General features: G+C 34.6%; 2 protein-coding genes across 5 annotated transcripts; one reads left to right on the top strand and one right to left on the bottom strand.

Moving 5' to 3' along the window:
• The first annotated feature begins 3138 nt into the window (after nucleotides 1-3138).
• On the top strand, nucleotides 3139-8468 carry LOC139896212 (uncharacterized). 4 transcript variants are annotated; one of them, XM_071878807.1, is made up of 5 exons: nucleotides 3139-3295; nucleotides 3402-6728; nucleotides 6840-6899; nucleotides 7686-8075; nucleotides 8206-8468. In XM_071878807.1, exons 1-2 carry the CDS (start codon nucleotides 3151-3153, stop codon nucleotides 6683-6685), a joined length of 3429 nt encoding a protein of 1142 aa, XP_071734908.1. In that variant the 5' UTR covers nucleotides 3139-3150; the 3' UTR covers nucleotides 6686-6728; nucleotides 6840-6899; nucleotides 7686-8075; nucleotides 8206-8468. The 4 variants fall into 4 exon arrangements, with proteins under 4 accessions (XP_071734908.1, XP_071734906.1, XP_071734907.1 ...); XM_071878805.1 differs by having other exon boundaries at nucleotides 6840-7163; XM_071878806.1 differs by having other exon boundaries at nucleotides 6837-6899.
• A 5188-nt stretch (nucleotides 8469-13656) lies between these two features.
• Nucleotides 13657-14367, bottom strand: LOC139900037 (secreted RxLR effector protein 161-like). Its single transcript, XM_071882849.1, has one exon. It carries the CDS (start codon nucleotides 14365-14367, stop codon nucleotides 13657-13659), a length of 711 nt encoding a protein of 236 aa, XP_071738950.1.
• Between the last annotated feature and the right edge of the window lie 1598 nt (nucleotides 14368-15965).

The raw sequence follows: 15965 nt of genomic DNA, 5'->3' as shown, positions 1-15965 counted from the left end.
TTTGAAAAAGTATGTCATTGATTGATATTAGTGGTTCAGTCCTCGTTTATCCTGGAACGAATTGTTGACATGACCCTAATATGACATTGTGTCATTAAAGAAAATGATGTCATTATTGAAAGTGATGTAACTTATTAACCTTCACATATGTTATCTCATGTATAAACATGCCTAACTGTTATACTGTATGTGAAGTGGCGTGATAAATTTTCAAGACCTCAAGATTTCTTATCATTATTTAAATACAATACAAACGAGCGAAAAAATGGTCCGCGTATTGATGTTGAAAATATTTTTTACTTTATGTTTTTAGAAAACTAATTCTCATTAAGAAGGAAATAGATTTGTACATGCACTCCAGAATTACAAAGTGTCAAAACCTTGTCAATATTTCAAGCAACAATATATTACAAGATTAACCCATTATAAACAAAAAACACCCGTAAGTTGCTACACTCCAACAAATTTTGTCTGATACTTATCCAATCTTGACAGTCGATGTGCCTTGGATCTCTTTTACAGTCCCCGAATTTGACTTTAAAAATGGAACTCCTGCTAGGTATCCACAAATGTGTCAATATTGATCTCCTTTTCTCTGGTCGTGAGTGAAATAATTATTTCTCCATTGCCAAATGAGCCATAAAAGGACATATCTAGCAGCTAGACAAACACGTTTTAATTCTTTTGAGTGCACCGCCAGACTAGCTGAGCTGACTACATTAGCGATTTTAACACGATAGATTTTACCAACGTTTCCGCTTTATACCTTAACTATTACTTTGTATTTCAGTAGTAAAGATGACGCTTGCATTGCGTGGAGAAATCATTTGCAGTAATACGTGATTTTAATATATATATATATATAGCCAATGGGGCTTTGCCTCATTGGTCACCATGTTAACATGGTGTTCGAGGAGACCAAGGGTTCGAGTCTGGGGGGGGGGGATTTTCGTGAATTAACTCTAACCACTAACATTGCCTTTCAAAAAAAAAAAAAAAAAAAAAAAAAAAAAAAAAAAAAAAAAATATATATATATATATATATATAGGGGCAGGATCAATGGGGAAGTAACCAATCGGGAGGAAGCGGGGGAAGCAAATTTTTTTTTTTTTCCATTTTTTTTGAATTTTTTTTTCCCGGCATCAAGATCACACGAAAATATGAACATTTATAAGAGACACTTCGTGATGAAAGTTATTATTTAGGCGGGAAAACGATCGACAAAAATAACATTCAAGATAATATTGTTCGTGAAGAATATGAACGTTTTTTTTTCATGTTTTGTGAAGTAAAATTTAGCCCGATTTAGAGTTTAGGGTTTAGGGTTTAGGGTTTGATGTTTTGGGTTTATTCCATAAACCCAAAACACCAAACTCTAAACCCTAAACCATAAACCCTAAACTCTAAAACGTTCGTGTTAAAAACTCAATCTAAATCCTAAATCTAAACCCTAAATCTAAACCCTAAACCCTAAAGTTCTAAACCCTAATATCTAAACCCTATAAACCCTAATATCTAAACCCCAGAAGCTAAAACCTCAAAATACGCTCGAAAAACACGATAATTGTTATATATTACTTCTTCGAGCGTTTTCCCGCCAAAATAAAAACATTTATCACAAAGTGTCTCTACTAAATGTTCATATTTTTATCTCATCTATAATGTTCGTGAACAAAGTTTTTTCAAAAAACGAAAAAAAAAGTTTTTGCTTCCCCCCGCTTCCCCCCGAATGGTTACTTCCCTCTTGATCCTACCAATATATATATATATATATATATATATGTGTGTGTGTGTGTGTGTGTGTGTGTGTGTGTGTGTGTGTGTGTGTGTGTGTGTGTGGTGATAGGATTAAGGAGGAAGTAACCATTTGGGGGGAAGCGGGGGATGCAAAATTTAATATTTTTTTTCGCTTTTTGAAAAAACTTTGTTCACGAACATTATAGATTGGATGAAAATATGAACATTTAGTAAAGACACTTTGTGATAAATGTTTTTATTTTGACGGAAAAACGCTCGAAGAAGTAATATATAACAATTATCGTGTTTTTCGAGCGTATGTTGAGGTTTTAGATATTAGGTTTTAGATATTAGGGTTTAGATATTAGGGTTTATAGGGTTTAGATATTAGGGTTTAGAAATTTAGGGTTTACGGTTTAGATTTAGGGTTTAGATTGAGTTTTTAACACAAACGGTTTAAAGTTTAGGGTTTAAGGTTTAGGGTTTATGGAATAAACCCAAAACACCAAACTCTAAACCATAAACCCTAAACTCTAAATCGGGCTAAATTTTACTTCACAAAACATGAAGAAAAAAAACGTTTACATTCTTTACGAACAATATTATCTTGAATATTATTTTTGTCGATCGTTTTCCCGCCTAAATAATAACATTCATCACGAAGTGTCTTTTCTAAATGTTCATATTTTCGTGTGATCTTGATGCCGGGGGAAAAAAAATCCAAAAAAACGAATTTTTTTTGCTTCCCCCCGCTTCCCCCCGATTGGTTACTTCCCCATTGATCCTGCCCATATATAATTCGGAGATTAATCGGGAAATAATTGGATTTTACTTTATACATTTAAATATTAAAATTTTAAAATTATATGTGTAAATATAGAAGAAAATTATAAATATAAACAAAAACTTTAACATAATTGTTTAAAATTGCTAATTTTGTTCGAAAACTATAAATTTCTAGTTTAAAAATTCATGTTAAAATATTGACCATTTTGACTTTACCCGATTCTGATTACCAAATTCGATTCTGACCCGTCAATTGACGGTGAACGATTAAATAAACGGATTTTGGAAAATCGGAACGGATTGCTCTTAAAACTGATTAATCGGGGATTAATCGCGAGTAATCAGGGTTTTTACAACAGTGGTCTGTAGTTTCCTTCACTATGTGCGGGTTAAGCAGTTAACCTAAATCACTGATTACGCTTTTTGCGATGGATGTGGGAGTTTTTCGAGACGAGATGTGTAAGGGAGTATCATTTTACAAAATTGCCTTTCTAAAAAAAACAGCCCTTCGATTAGAATCAAAATAAAGTAGATTGTATAAAAATTGGACTATCGTAGACTTTGTAGTCCGTACACTATTCCTCTTCTTCTTCTTCTTCTTCCCCAACAACAAAGATTCACCGAATATGTTATTCGCTCACAAAATCATCACATTATCCAACAAATTCGCAAACTTTAGGCACTTCTCGCACATGGGTTTTCTCAAAAACTCAAAATTATCACTCAAACATGGTAATCATAGCAAAACTCTGATGGAACAGAACAACCCTGGTAAAATTATACCACTTTTTTCTTGTAAAAATCTAAACTTTTTATATTTACTGCACTTTCGTTGATACATTTAGTTATAATTTGTTATTATTGTGTAAAAACCTAGGTTTGGAACTGGAGAACAGCATATATGCAGTAATGACAATTAGCAGATGGGAGTCACTTAATCAAATGAATTACAAAAGGGTTTCACTCAGGCAAGTTCATGGAAGGCTAGCTTTGAAATTTCTTAATTGGGTAATTAAGCAACCTCCTTTTCAAGAGCCCAAGACTCGTAATTACGTTTATTGTATAACTGTTCATATATTAGTGAAAGCAAGAATGTATGGTTCTGCTAAATCGATTCTGACCCGGTTAGTTGAGATGGGTATTTGCTCAAATACCATATTTAATGTTTTAATGAACACTTACCCTCTTTGTAAATCAAGTCCGGCTGTTTTTGACCTTTTGATTCGTGTTTACTTGAAAGAATCTTTAGTTAAGGATGCTTTGGAGGTTTTTCGTTGGATGCGTGTTCGAGGGTTTAGACCGTCTGTTTATACTTGTAACATGGTTTTAACTTCGGTTGGAAAAGGTAACCATTCGGCAGCTTGGTTAGTTTTTAGAGAAATGCTTTCGAACAATATATGCCCAAACGTTGCTACTTTTAATATACTTTTGAATATACTTTGTGTTAATGGGAGGATTAAGAAAGCGAGACATCTTGTTTTGAAAATGGAAGAAAGTGGTTATGTCCCGACTTTAGTTACTTACAATACGTTGCTTAATTGGTATTTCAAAAAAGGAAGATACAAGTCGGCTTTAGAGTTGATTGAGCACATGGGTTGTAAAGGTCTTGATGCAGATGTATGTACATATAACATGTTGATAGATAATTTATGTCAAAATAATAGGAGCGCGAAAGGCTATTTGTTGTTGAAAAAACTGAGGGGAAAAAAGGTTTGGCCGAATGATGTCACATATAACACTCTCATAAAGGGGTTTATTAACGAAGGGAAAACTGCGGTTGCGGTCCGTGTTTTTGATGAGATGTTAAACTTTAGGATTTCGCCAAATGTTATAACATATAATACTTTGATTGATGGGTATTGTCGAGAAGGTAGTTTTAAAGAAGCTATTGAACTTATGGATGAAATGGAAGGTAGAGGATTAAGGCCTAATGAGATTAGTTATGGTGGTATTGTGAATGGTTTGTGTAAGCTTGGACGGTTAGATTTGGTTTATAGTCTTTTAAAGAGCATGAGAACCAACGGGATTATAGTTGACCAAATTCCATTTACAATGTTGGTCAACGGGTTAGTCAAAAGTAAGAGGCTTGAAGAAGGTGTGCAAGTTCTTGATACTTTAATCCAAAATGGTGCTGTTCCTGATGTCGTCACCTATTCGGTACTGATTAATGGTTTTTGTAGAGAAGGAAAGTTTAAAAATGCAAAGGAGATTATGTGTAAAATGTATAAATCGGGTGTGACTCCAAACAAAGTGATATATTCGACAATGGTTTATAACTATTGCGTTTATGGAAAGATAAATGAAGCATTGCAATTTTATACGATTATGAATCTAAATGGTTACGATTCAGATATTTTTATGTGTAACAATTTAGTTGCTTCACTTTGTAAAAACCAAAAATTGGAAGAGGCAGTTGAATTCATGAGGCACATGGGTAGAATTGGTATTTCAGCCGACACTTCAACTTTCAACTTCATTATAAATGGGTATGTAAGTATAGGAAATCGATTAGAAGCATTCAAATATTTCGAGGAAATGGTCAACAATGGTCAACACCCTAATTCTCATACGTATGGAAGTTTACTAAAAGCACTGTGTTATGGTGGGAATTTTGAAGCGGGGTTGAATTTCTTGAGTACAATCCGATCCATTCCGCACGCTTTAGATGTCGTTTCTTACAATTCGTTGATGACCGAAGCTTGTAAATTGGGGAATTTACAAGTTGTTATGTTCGTGTTGAAAGTCATGGTCCGTAATAATGTGATTCCTGATAGTCATACATATGCATGTATACTTGCCAGTTTGTGTAAGCAGGGTAAAACGGTCATTTCCATTCTTCTCTCTGAAAAATGGGTGCAAAAAGGAGCTCTTTTACCCAACCATGTAACTTATACATGCTTAATTGACAGTCTTTTTAAAGCTCGCAATCCAAAAGTAGCCGCCTTTTACTACCAAATGATGGTGGCAGAGGGTCATTTTACTGATACGGTTCTACACAATGTTCTTATGGATGGTTATTCAAGAATGGGAAACATGTCTATGGTTTATAGTTTATTTTCTAAAATGAGAGATAGAAATTTGTTTCCTAATTTGTCTACGTATAATATTCTTTTACACGGGTACTCAAAACAGAATGATATATTAAGGTGCTTTCAAGTATATGGTGCCCTTTTGCGAAACGGTTTCGTACCCGATCAAAGAACATACCATGCCCTAATTTATGGAATTCTAAAAGTGGGTATGTTTGATTTTGCTTCCAAAATGTTAAAAAGTATGATCTTGAAAGGAATAGTTGTTGATAAGTACACGTTTCATATGATGATCTTTATATGCTGCGATAAGCGTCAGATCGTGAAAGCGTTTGAGTTGTTGGATATTATGCGTGTATCAAACGTGTTTCCCGATCAAGATACGTTTCGTATGATTCTTAAAGGAATCAAAGGAACATATGGTTGTAAATCTGCTCGTCTTTTTTTGAACGAGATATTAAAGGAAGGTTTTGTTCCGGATGAAAAACAAGCTGTTCGTTTAATTACCGACATGTGTAAAGTGGGAGATGTTAAAGGAGCGATTAAAGTAAAAGACGATATGAAGTTACTTAATGTTACATCAAGTCGTATATCTGAAAGTGCTGTTGTTCGTGGGCTTGCACAAAACGGAAGATTTGAAGAAGCCCTATTTTTGTTTGATTGTATGCTTAAATCCAACGTTATTCCAACAACGGCCACGTTTACTACTTTAATGCATTACTTTTGCAAAAAACACATGTTTAAAGAGGCATTGAAGTTAAAACATATAATGGAATTTCATCTTGTAAGATTAGATGTTGTTACGTATAATATTATAATAACGGGGTTTTGTGAAAATGGCGATTTGGTTGAAGTGTTGAAGCTATACGAGGAGATGAGGGAAAGAGGTATTTGTCCCATGGTCAACACGTTTTGTGTTATACTTGACTTATTTTGCAAAAAGAATGATTTTTCCGATGGGGGGATTATTTTGACGGATTTATGCGAAAGGGGTTTGTTATCTGAAGATGAGATGGGTCAAGATTATGCTACTAGTTTTAGTGTTGCATTAAAGAAATTACAAATTATAAAACACAAAAGAAATAGAACCGGTGTTAGAAGCAGATCAACGGGCTTGCAGATTAGGTCATGATGTGGGGGATCGTGAACATATAGCTCAGATTTTGAAGCTTCTGGTTAGTGAGATTCTCAGTTATTAATTAATATTATTATTAATTCATTATAAATGGTCTGCATTGGGTTACATATTATCTTGAAATGATGTCTTGTTTCTGTATATGCAGCAGCCGGCAACATCATGTCTATCATGGTTGCTTCTCCTGTCACATGTGTGGGACCCGGTGGAGGTAATTTTCCGGTATCCGACTCTTTCGGGAGGGTCTGGTGGTTTCCATAGGAAACACAGGGTCAGGGTCGGGGTGTCCCTGCCAAACTTACACCTTTTTGGAGCTAACATGATGTTTATCAAAAATCAAATGTCGCCCCGGAATTAGTCGGTTCACAAAGTGGGCCGGATACTTGGTGGCTGGTGGAGAAAGTGTTGGTCATTGATGGAAGTTCACGGTCAACTTGTTTGATCACAATAGTCAAAAATGATTTAGAATTTGAAAGTAAGTGTCTACCATTTATTACTATCATTAACCCCATATCATTTTGGACAACTGGTAACATTTTCTTCATAATATGGGCAGAGATGTTAAATGCCCTAATCTGTGTTAAATTTATTGCTATTTGTTCTAACATGCTAACACACTTTAGAATTGATCAACTGAGGATGTAAATTGAGGCATCTCTTTGTTGATATTTCGCCAGTTAAAAGATACCCTAGGTATAAGAATGCACATCTTTGTTGGATGCTTATTACGAGATTTTGGTCACTAGGTTTGCTTTTAGGTCAATAATTGTCTCATACAGACAAATAGCTAAATTCAGGAAAACTAAAACCTATATAAGTTCAAGCTTGTTTTGACCTGTTGGTCTTCTGTTACACAGCCTGACCATTTTGCCAGCCCTGTAACCTGTGATCCGTAGTAATTGTAGTATATTCTGATTTTTTTTTATATATATAATAAGTCCTTCCTTGTGTTTGTTTGATAACAAATATATGCTTTGTACTGATGATTTTGTTGTAGATTATTTCTATTGAGAAATCATGGAGAGACGATCAAGAAATGTAGAGGTTTAGAGTTGAGAACGATTATCGTCTTGAAAAACAACACCAAAGCAAAGACCATGTTCTTTATTGTCTTGCCAAAGTTGTCAGTTGCGGTTGACTCATGAGATCCACCTCAAGATACTGTCCCGATACATTTCTGGATTCATCCATGGCCGCCATTACTGGGTCAAAAGCTCGAGACTCTTCATCGTTCTTCATGCGTGGATTTCAAGTGACACCATTTTATCACCTTGGAAGCCTGTTTTTGATCCGGTGAGCTGGAAACAGATAATGGTTCGGTTTTTTTATTCTAGGTATTCCAAGCGGTAACGATTTCACGTGTTTGATCTCTATCGTATCTCAGATGGTATGTTATCTGTGATTCATCAACTAAGATGTGCATTCTTATACGTGTACCTGCTTATACTGATTGTTTTTGCTGAACGAAATGGCTTTTCTAACCTTGGCTGACTTACTACATTATTCTGTATTCATAGGTTTTGATGTAGAAAATATCTTTACGAGGACAATAAAGTTCGATTCAAGTGTGCTACGAGGCAGTCCTAAAACAATTGCTTCTACCCCAATTGTTTTCCGTTTTATATGTTTCCGTTCATATGTGATACTCTGTTGCTGAATGCACATCCTTATTTATGATCTCTATCATAAACGGATTGTTGCCCTGGGGTTAGTCGGTTCGGGGTTAGTCGGTTCACAAAGCAGGCCGGATACCCATGTTAATAAAAAAAAAAAAAAAAAAAAAAAACCTTAAACTGGTGATTTTGTTGTAGATTATTTCTTTTTTTTTTTTTTTTTTTTTTTTTTTTTTTTTTTTGATAAAGGGGACGGTACCCCGGAGAAATTTTATTAATCACAAAAAACTATATACAAGGGGCGGATGTTTTGAAGTATTATTTATTATTTCTATTGTTGGTGGGCGGTAATGCATGAATTCCAAGTGAATCCAGCAGATCAAAAGCCTGACCAGTATTGGATCATGAGATGAGCTGATGTCATCCCATCCCACTTCATCATATGATATTCATATAATGGACGTGTTCTTCAACAAATAGCAAAAAGTTTTATATCAATGGCTATGCTCGAACACATGTTCTCATGAAGTGACGAGTCGGTTTTTGGGGTTAAAGAATTTAATACCGGCTGAACTTTTATCCAACAAACATATTCGGCTTAGTCTTAATACAGGTTTAGAAATGATGAATCATGCAGCTGCACAAGCTGCAAAGTTACAGTAGGGTTATGAATTTTTTGTATATTTGTTTCAAGGCTAACCATATTATTCTAATGGCTTTTTGTTGGTTGAAGATAAAAACTTATTAACAAAAGATATACAATGTTGGAAAAGTGTTATGCTTTACTGGCTGCTATCGGTTTCCTCAAGTAAATTTTGGTTTGAATGTTTGGTCGGGTTCAAAATGATGGTTCTAAATCATGAATTTCACTAGTAACTAGAATTATTCCTGATCAAATAAGCGTTTCAATGCATTTTTATATACATCTGATAGATAGATCAGAATTTAGAATATGTGTAGGTAAGATGATTTTTATCGTTAATTGTATAATGCAAAATGCTGTATACTTATAGTGAATGTATTTTATTGATGTATAAAGACACAAGTCTAAACAAGCACGACTTAAGCTTCATGGATCATAATCCTACGACGAATATGATGTATGAGGAGGTGAGATCTAATTGGTCAGCTGACTTGGCTATTCCAAACGCTCCAAGTTGTGACACCTTCACTGAATTTAGAAGTTATATAGACATTGTTATATTTGTATTATTATAGAAATTACTAATTACTACTCCGTAATTATACAAAATTTCTAATAATTGAGAAATTATATAGACACTAGACTATATGGAAGTGACTTTTAAACCTTTTTACATGTTTCTCTTTAAGTAAAACTTTTTGGGTGTTATTCGATACTAAAGTGTAGCCAACTTTTCACCTTTTTTACATATATAGGTTAAAAATTTTCCATTTTAAATTTCAGTGTCAAAATCGAGTATTATTGGGACGTACAACGGTACTCAACCACACGATTTCCATTTTGTTATCTTAATCTTTACTTTCTGGTTTTAATTTGACCATATGTTCATGATATCATTCTTTTTATTTACATCTACATTTCTTTGCTAAAGTTCAACATTTTATTCTATTTTTAATGGTTTTACTTTATCGTCATTATGATTATAGAGAGGACACGTCAGGGTTCTCTTTGTTCTGGTGTTGCACATCATCAAATTTATGCGGGTTAAAGTTTTAGCGGCACCATATGTTGTACGGAGTACATATATAATATATTACAATAACTATATTGGATATATTCACATATATGGAATCATTTAACATTCAAAGAAGGTTATATACTTAATTATATGCAAACACTTACAGCTTGTGAGCTATATGTTCATAAAGTAGTTCCACACTTGGTCTAGCATATGACCAATTAGATTCGAGTATTATTCTTCTTCTTCAATCTTCAAGATATAGTAATCCGTAATGTTTAATCCTAAGATGCCATAATTTCAAAAACAAATAATTTTTTTTCTTTTTAAGGGATTTTTGCCTTGACAGTGCAAGATCCATTACATAACACTATAATCAAGTGGACCTATATATGTCCGGTTAGGGTGCAAAGAAGTGAAAAGATCCAATGATGTAACAATGATATGAATTTAGTACTAGTAAAATATAATCTTTTACGAGTATTTAACTCGCCGTTTGTCCATTACGTATAAATATAGACGTATATATGTATTCTTTTTGTAACTTTAATTGTTGGCTAAGGTAACGATGGTAGATGAATCTAAGTATTAAGGTTAATGGTGTTACAAGTATACAAAAACTTAACGGGTTATTATTGTACATTTATAATACAATTCATATATGGGTTGTTGTATTTAACGGCCAAAATTGTATATTATAACACGCTCCCTAGCAAGGCGCTAAGGGAGAAGAATAAGACGATTACAATGGTGCAGAGAGCCACGAGTTCCCATCCGAAACTGAATGACCTCTATATATGTTTTAACCAATGATAAGAGAATAACTTAATAACATCAAAAAGGCTACTTCTAGTAAAAAAAAAAGGTTCATTAAACACGACTCCAATCCTGAATCTCCAAATAACCTATAACATGGTAACCACGATCCCCACGATTCGGTCTCTATGGATACTTAAAACTTGTAAAGCCTCGATCCAACTAGCCAACTCAACCCAAGAGGTACAATGAGGCATATTCTCACCCGTCCACGTGCGGACATTTTGCCAAATATCCAACATCGACGAGCACTTGAAGAATAAATGTGAAGTCGTCTCAATACCATTGTTGCAGACCGGGCAAACGATATAAGTAATCTCTATACCTTTCGCGGATAGGTTCAAACGAAAGGGAAAAGCATTCAACTTGAAACGTCATAAAAAAACGTTCACTTTCCTCGGAAGGAATTTGAACCAAGTCGTCACATTGTTCGAAGAAAACAGCATAACACGATCTATATACTCTTTAGCTCCTTTAATCGAATACAAACCATCGGTGTGCAATGTAAAAACCCATTTGTCAAGATGTTACTTAAAAGAATTAAAGTTGTTCGAAGTAAACCAAAAATTATTTTTAATTAACTAAAGAGAATAAAGCAAAAGCATTATAAAGAAAGAAAGGGAGAAGGTAACCAAAAGCAATGGTGGTTATTTGTTACGTGAGAAATAAATGTGAGAAATAAATGTAGGTCTAAATTGAATTACATTTTAATCAACCAAAAAATAATTAAAAGGGAATATAAAGTTGAACTGATCTAGATCTTTTGAAAGATATGCATATATCTACTAGGTCTTTAACATTTACTAAGTCTGTAATATTTATTGTCTTAACTCTCAAGGAGATTGCTAATCGGTTTGAATCAACGAAAATTAGCAAAGTACCCACAACATCTGCTCAATTGTCTGCTTGTTAATTTATATGAAAAGACATTTATGTTAAATGTCTTAAATCTTGCCATATATAGCCTGTTGAGTAAAAGAACTTACATTTGTCTACTTAGCAACAATAAAAATCTCACGTTTGTAATTATGTATCGTATCATGCGATTATTAAAACCGAATATTCTTGCACTTACATGAAATTGTTTGTGATCAAGGGTAATTCGAATAAATAAACAACTTGAATGTAAAATTGAAGTGATAGATCAATTATGGATCAGTTGTTTACTCAAAGCCAATCATGCATACTTGATCAAGATCTAGAATCTAAGGTGATAAACAAGCGATAGCTAAGCTCAAAAGTGATGAGAACTTAACTGTGGGATGACAACTCATATAAAGATTGATTATAATTTGACCGGAACTCTACTAATTCAGATAGCTAAATTAACATTAGCATAGTAAGTTTGGAGTGATTAAAAAGATGTACAAATGAATGGCCGTTGGTGCTTGTTGTACAAATATAAATTCGAGACATACCCGAAAACTAGTAGCGGAAGTGATGAGTAGGATCGACGTTTAGATCACCGGTCGGGAAAGCAATCACAAATGGAAAGCTTTCACAGTTTCACGGTCTATGTTCCTTCAACGGTTTGCAATGTTCCACTTGAACAACTGTACTCACAATCTCTCAAATCAATATGTGTATGTTCTTCTTTTCTCAGTTATTCTAATGTGAATTGTGTATGAACGATCATCCATCTTAAATGGGTTAACAACTCCCATTTTTTTATACAAACATGTACAATGTGCCAAGAAGATGAGATAGCAATTGGGGCAACTACTCCAACACTTCTTTTGAACCACTCCCACTCAAATTAAATTATTTGTGGGTGACATCAATTTATAACATCTCCCACTCGCACACAAACAATTTTGATATACTCATATATCTTGAAAAACATACCGTGTAGTACGGAAATCATTCATACTGGGAACTAGGCTGTGCGACCGGCATACTTTGAGAGCTCAATTGCTATACATCTGTTAGGAATATATAGCATCTCAATAAACTTGGAAAGAGTAGATTTAGTATGCAATGTCCTAGACCATTAATCACATTAGTAACTCGCATGATCTCAGTTTTACTCATAAAAGCCTTTTGTATTCACAATTATCATTTATCACTAAGACTTGTCACTAAGACAAAAGATAATTGGTCGACCGGTGAATACAAGTTAATGTGAACTTCAAATGATCTTCCCTTCTCTTAGAATCCATTGGCCTTAGCTCAACTTGCTTTTCTAAGAACGTCCAACCAGGTTGAATCACTCATAACCCTTAAGCAACGCCTTAAGATAGCAAACATTAAACTAAGCTTCAAGAGACAAGAAAAATCATAAGGACACTAAATTGAGGTTACTAATACCTCAAGGGACTCACATAACATAGAAGTAGAGATCGTTTCTTCTATTTCCCTTTTTGGTCGTCTTGATCACATGTGGTATGAATCACATGCTACAACTTTTCTCCTTCACAATGGAGGTATGTCTTTAAATCAATGTTGCACAGATGATAGTTCAAACATACTCAATGTTCAAAACTCGAATTCACTTATCTATTCATAAAACTCTTAAGAACTCACATCTGGATACTCATGACAGATAGGGTGAATTCTGAATATTCACATAATATTTGTACACTTACGAATGTGGCGTCTAATTATCTCAATCTTGAGCTCTCAATTGTTACTAAAATAATGTGCTTAATATACACCACTTTTCCATTTGTCACGTGAAATGGAATTGATTACCCATGTGAGTGGGCTAATCTTGTATCTGTCCGACATACTTTTCTCGATTCGCAACACAAAGAGCGAACAATAAAACAAGGATTTAAAAGAAAACTTATTGCATTGGATATAAAATTAAATTTGTAAGTACATTTATTAAAAGTAGTACATTTATCAAAATCTACGCAATCCTTGAGACCTAACGTGCTTAACAAATGCATCTCCAGGTATGGGTTTTGTCAAAAGGATCTGCTACCATATCATGCGTAGATATGTACTCCATACTTACTTCCTTTCTTGCAACCTTGTCCTTCACATAATTGTACTTTATGTCTATGTGCTTTCTCTTACAATGAAACTTGGGGTCTTTTGAATATGCAATGGCAGCCTCATTATCAGAGTATATCAATGCTCGATCAATGGTATTGCCAACAACCCCCAAACTACTTAAAAATCGATTAAGCCACACAGCTTCTTGTACAGCAGCTGAAAATGCCACAAATTCAGCTTCCATTGTAGACAATGATATACATGATTGTTTCTTGCTACTCCAAGATATAGCACCTTTGTTTAACAGAAAAACAAAGCCCGAGGTGGATTTTCTTTCATCCATATCTCTTCCCCAATCAGCATCAGTATAGCCTCTCATTTGCAGATCATTTTCTTCGTAGCACAAAGAGTAATGACTAGTACCCTTAAGATACATGAGTATCCTTTTCACGGCTTTCCAATGGGTTAAACCTGGATTGGATTGGTATCGGCTTACCATGCCAACAGCAAAGCAGATATCCGGTCTCGTACACATCATAGCATACATGAGACTTCCAACCGCACTAGCATAAGGAACATTTTTCATTTTCTGTTTCTCTTGTGGAGTTTGTGGACACTCTCTAATGCTCAACATATCACCAATCGCCATAGGAGTGTCTATGGGGTTACATTTATGCATGTTAAAACATTCAAGAATCTTGTTGATATAAGTCTCTTGAGAAAGAGCCAACAATTTCCTTGAGCGATCCCTGAAATCTTAACTCCAAGGATATATTCAGCTTCACCCATATCCTTCATTTCAAAGTTAGATGATAACCATCTTTTAACCTCGAAAACATACTCCTTGTCATTTCCAGCAATCAATATATCATCAACATATGATGACAATATGACTAGTTTTCCTTTAGACCTTTTGGTATAAACACAATTATCTTCACTGACCACATTGAAGCCATGTGACGTGATCACATTGTGAAAATGTATATACCATTGTCTTGATGACTGCTTGAGGCCATATATTGATTTAAGCAATCTACAAACCTTTAGTTCATGGCCTTCTTTAATGAAACCCTTCGGCTGTTCCATATAGATTTCTTCATCTAAATTTCCATTGAGGAAAGCAGTCTTTACACCCATTTGATGTAATTCAAGGTTCATACTTGCCACTATTGCTAGAATCAAATGAATTGATGTGAGTCTTACAACAGGTGAAAACATTTCATCATAGTCAATCCCTTCCTGTTGATTGTAGCCTTTTGCCACAAGTCGAGCTTTGTATATTTCAATACTACCTTCAGCTTTACGCTTTATTTTGAGAATCCACTTAATCCCTATGGCTTTTCTTCCTTTTGGAAGATCAACCAATTCCCAAACGTTGTTGGATCTCATAGAATCCATTTCTTCTTCCATTGCTTTAAACCATTCATCCTTTGCAGGACAAGTGAGAGCTTCATTTATATTTCTTGGTTCATCCTCTTCTAGTTGAACCATAAAAGTATAACCATCTTCGATCTCATACCCAAGTGGAGGTTTACTTTGACGACTACTTCGTCGTGGTTGGTTATCCAGTGAAACAGATTCTTGGTTTACCAAATTGCTCCAACTTGGATCAGAATTATGTTCGGTAGCAATGGGTTGAGATTCTTCAGAAACATGTTCTTGGTTTGCCATATTGCTCCCACTCGGATAAGAATTATCTTCATTTGCAATAGGTTGAGGAGTTATATCCAAAGAAACAAATTCTTCGTCTTCACTCCTCAAATCTCTCCCACTCGAATGAGGTAATTCTGTAGTCTCAAATAAAGACCAATCTTTATCAAGGTCTCCTTGTTTTGGAAACTCATTTTCCAAGAATGTAACATCTCGAGATTCAAATTCAGTTATGCTCCCACTTTCGTGTTCACCTAAAAACACATAACCTTTTGATTGTTCGGAGTATCTAATGAAAACACATTTCTTTCCTCTTGGACCTAATTTTCCATATTTGTGCGAGGAATCCAAAGTATACGCTACACAACCCCAAGGTCCTAACACATTCAAGTCGGGTTTGCGACCTGTCCATAACTCATATGGTGTGGAAGTTACTGATTTTGAAGGCACGCGATTAAGTACATATGTGGCAGTTAACAAAGCATCACCCCAAAAGGTGATAGGTAAATTTGCTTGTGCCATCATTGACCTAACCATTTCAAGAAGCGTTCTATTCAGCCTTTCCGCAACACCATTTTGTTGTAGAGTCCTAGGAGT

Source organism: Rutidosis leptorrhynchoides, chromosome 3 (genome assembly GCF_046630445.1).
Source record: "Rutidosis leptorrhynchoides isolate AG116_Rl617_1_P2 chromosome 3, CSIRO_AGI_Rlap_v1, whole genome shotgun sequence".
Taxonomy (NCBI): Eukaryota; Viridiplantae; Streptophyta; class Magnoliopsida; order Asterales; family Asteraceae; genus Rutidosis; species Rutidosis leptorrhynchoides.
This window is presented reverse-complemented; position numbering and strand designations above follow the sequence as displayed.

What these genes read in the sequence shown, in the direction of transcription:
- LOC139900037 (XM_071882849.1), bottom strand. Translation starts at nt 14,367, where the DNA reads ATGGCGATTGGTGATATGTTGAGCATTAGAGAGTGTCCACAAACTCCA.
- LOC139896212 (XM_071878807.1), top strand. Translation starts at nt 3,151, where the DNA reads ATGTTATTCGCTCACAAAATCATCACATTATCCAACAAATTCGCAAAC. An exon ending in GATGGAACAGAACAACCCTG is followed by an intron (nt 3,296 to 3,401) that starts GTAAAATTATAC and finishes GTAAAAACCTAG; the next exon opens with GTTTGGAACTGGAGAACAGC.